This window comes from Phaseolus vulgaris, chromosome 5 (genome assembly GCF_000499845.2).
Source record: "Phaseolus vulgaris cultivar G19833 chromosome 5, P. vulgaris v2.0, whole genome shotgun sequence".
Classification (NCBI taxonomy): domain Eukaryota; kingdom Viridiplantae; phylum Streptophyta; class Magnoliopsida; order Fabales; family Fabaceae; genus Phaseolus; species Phaseolus vulgaris.
In genome coordinates, this window is record NC_023755.2 from 13,202,399 (window position 1) to 13,204,006 (window position 1,608).

Consider the following 1,608-nt stretch of genomic DNA (forward strand, 5'->3'; position numbering starts at 1 on the left):
TATGTTCTCCTCTTCACTTTCACTGGAATCTGGTTGCTGTTTGCAAGCCTTAAGAGTTATGCTTTTGTTGTGCTTGTCTTCACTCTCTTGGACATTCAACTTTGATATGACCCTGTTCTCCACAGCCATAGCAAGTATACTTATTAGAATTGAATTCACTAGATTTCTTTGAACCATACCTTTTAGAAACTTGTCTCTTTCTCAAGAATTTGTTGAATATTCTTGATAACAGACTTATGTTCTCCTCTTCACTTTCACTGGAATCTGGTTGCTGTTTGCAAGCCTTAAGAGTTATGCTTTTGTTGTGCTTGTCTTCACTCTCTTGGACAACAAGCCTATGAATCTCAATCTCATGTTCTCTAAGCTTACCAAACAGAGATGCCATAGACATTGAGGCGAGATCCTTTGATTCAGAGATGGCAGTGACCTTTGGCTACCATGTTCTCTCAAGACACTTCAGTATATTGATGTTAAGCTCTTCTTCATCAAACGTCTTACCAAGACTAATAAGATGGTTCACAATGTGAGAAAACCTATTTTGCACATCCCAAATAGATTCTCCCTTTTGCATCCTGAACAGTTCATACTCTTGAATCAGAGGATGCTTCCTTGCTCTCTTGACATCAGTTGTGCCTTCATGTGTGACCTCTAAGATGTCCCACATTTCTTTGGTCGAGCTGCATTGTGAAACCCTGAAAAACTCATCACATCTTAGAGCAGATGTTATAATATTTTTAGCTATCCAATCAAACTTAACTTTCTTATTTTCTGCCTCAGTCCATTCAGATGAAGGTTTATTAACAAAAACCTCATCTCTTTTGACTTGAGGTATAAATGGACCATTTTCAATTGATTCCCAAATACCCTTATCGGTTGAGTGTATGAAAATTTTCATTATGACTTTCCAAAACTAGTAGTTAACCCAACAAAACAGTGGTGGCCTGTTTATTGAGGCACCTTCCCCAAACGGCATTTTATCAGCCATTAAAAAATATTTTTCAAAAAACAGAAACAAGGACTTGAGTAATTTTCAAGAACCTAACTCTTGATGCCAATTGTAAGAATTGATGGCTTAAACAAGAGGGGGGGGGGGGGGGAGGGTGAATTGTTTTATCAAAGATTTTCGCAAACACTTGCTTCAGAATGAATCCTTAACAAAAAAACTCAGATAAGGGCTTAAAGAAGGCAATCAAACAATCCAACAAAATAGTTATCAGAATTTCAACCGGTTAAAGTCACAATTTAATCAGTTGTTTATAGCAGCGAAAATATCAAACAATTTGAGAGTTTGAGAGAAAGAGAGATTTACACACAGAGTTTATACTGGTTCACTCAATCCCTGAGCTACATCCAGTTCTCATTCAAACCACTGAGTTCCACTAGCAATCAATCACAGATTACAAGTATACACCACAAAGAGGTCACTTTGAATCCCACAAAGCCTACTCACCCCCTTTGCACACAAAACACCTCAAGACAAAACACCCTCTGCCTTTACAGGATTTCAACAACAAACAGTATGTAAGATGAACAATTACAAGATACTAAACAAGATAGAAAGCACCTGGATTTACAAAACCAGAGATCTTATGATCAACACTTTTCACC

The 1,608-nt window shown here is 37.4% G+C and overlaps 1 protein-coding gene across 1 annotated transcript; it reads right to left on the minus strand.

Annotated features, from left to right (window-relative positions):
• Nucleotides 1–433: 433 nt before the first annotated feature.
• LOC137833985 (uncharacterized) lies at nt 434–895 on the minus strand. The gene has a single exon (XM_068642053.1). The coding sequence runs from the start codon at nt 893–895 to the stop codon at nt 434–436; it is 462 nt and encodes a 153-aa protein (XP_068498154.1).
• Between the last annotated feature and the right edge of the window lie 713 nt (nt 896–1,608).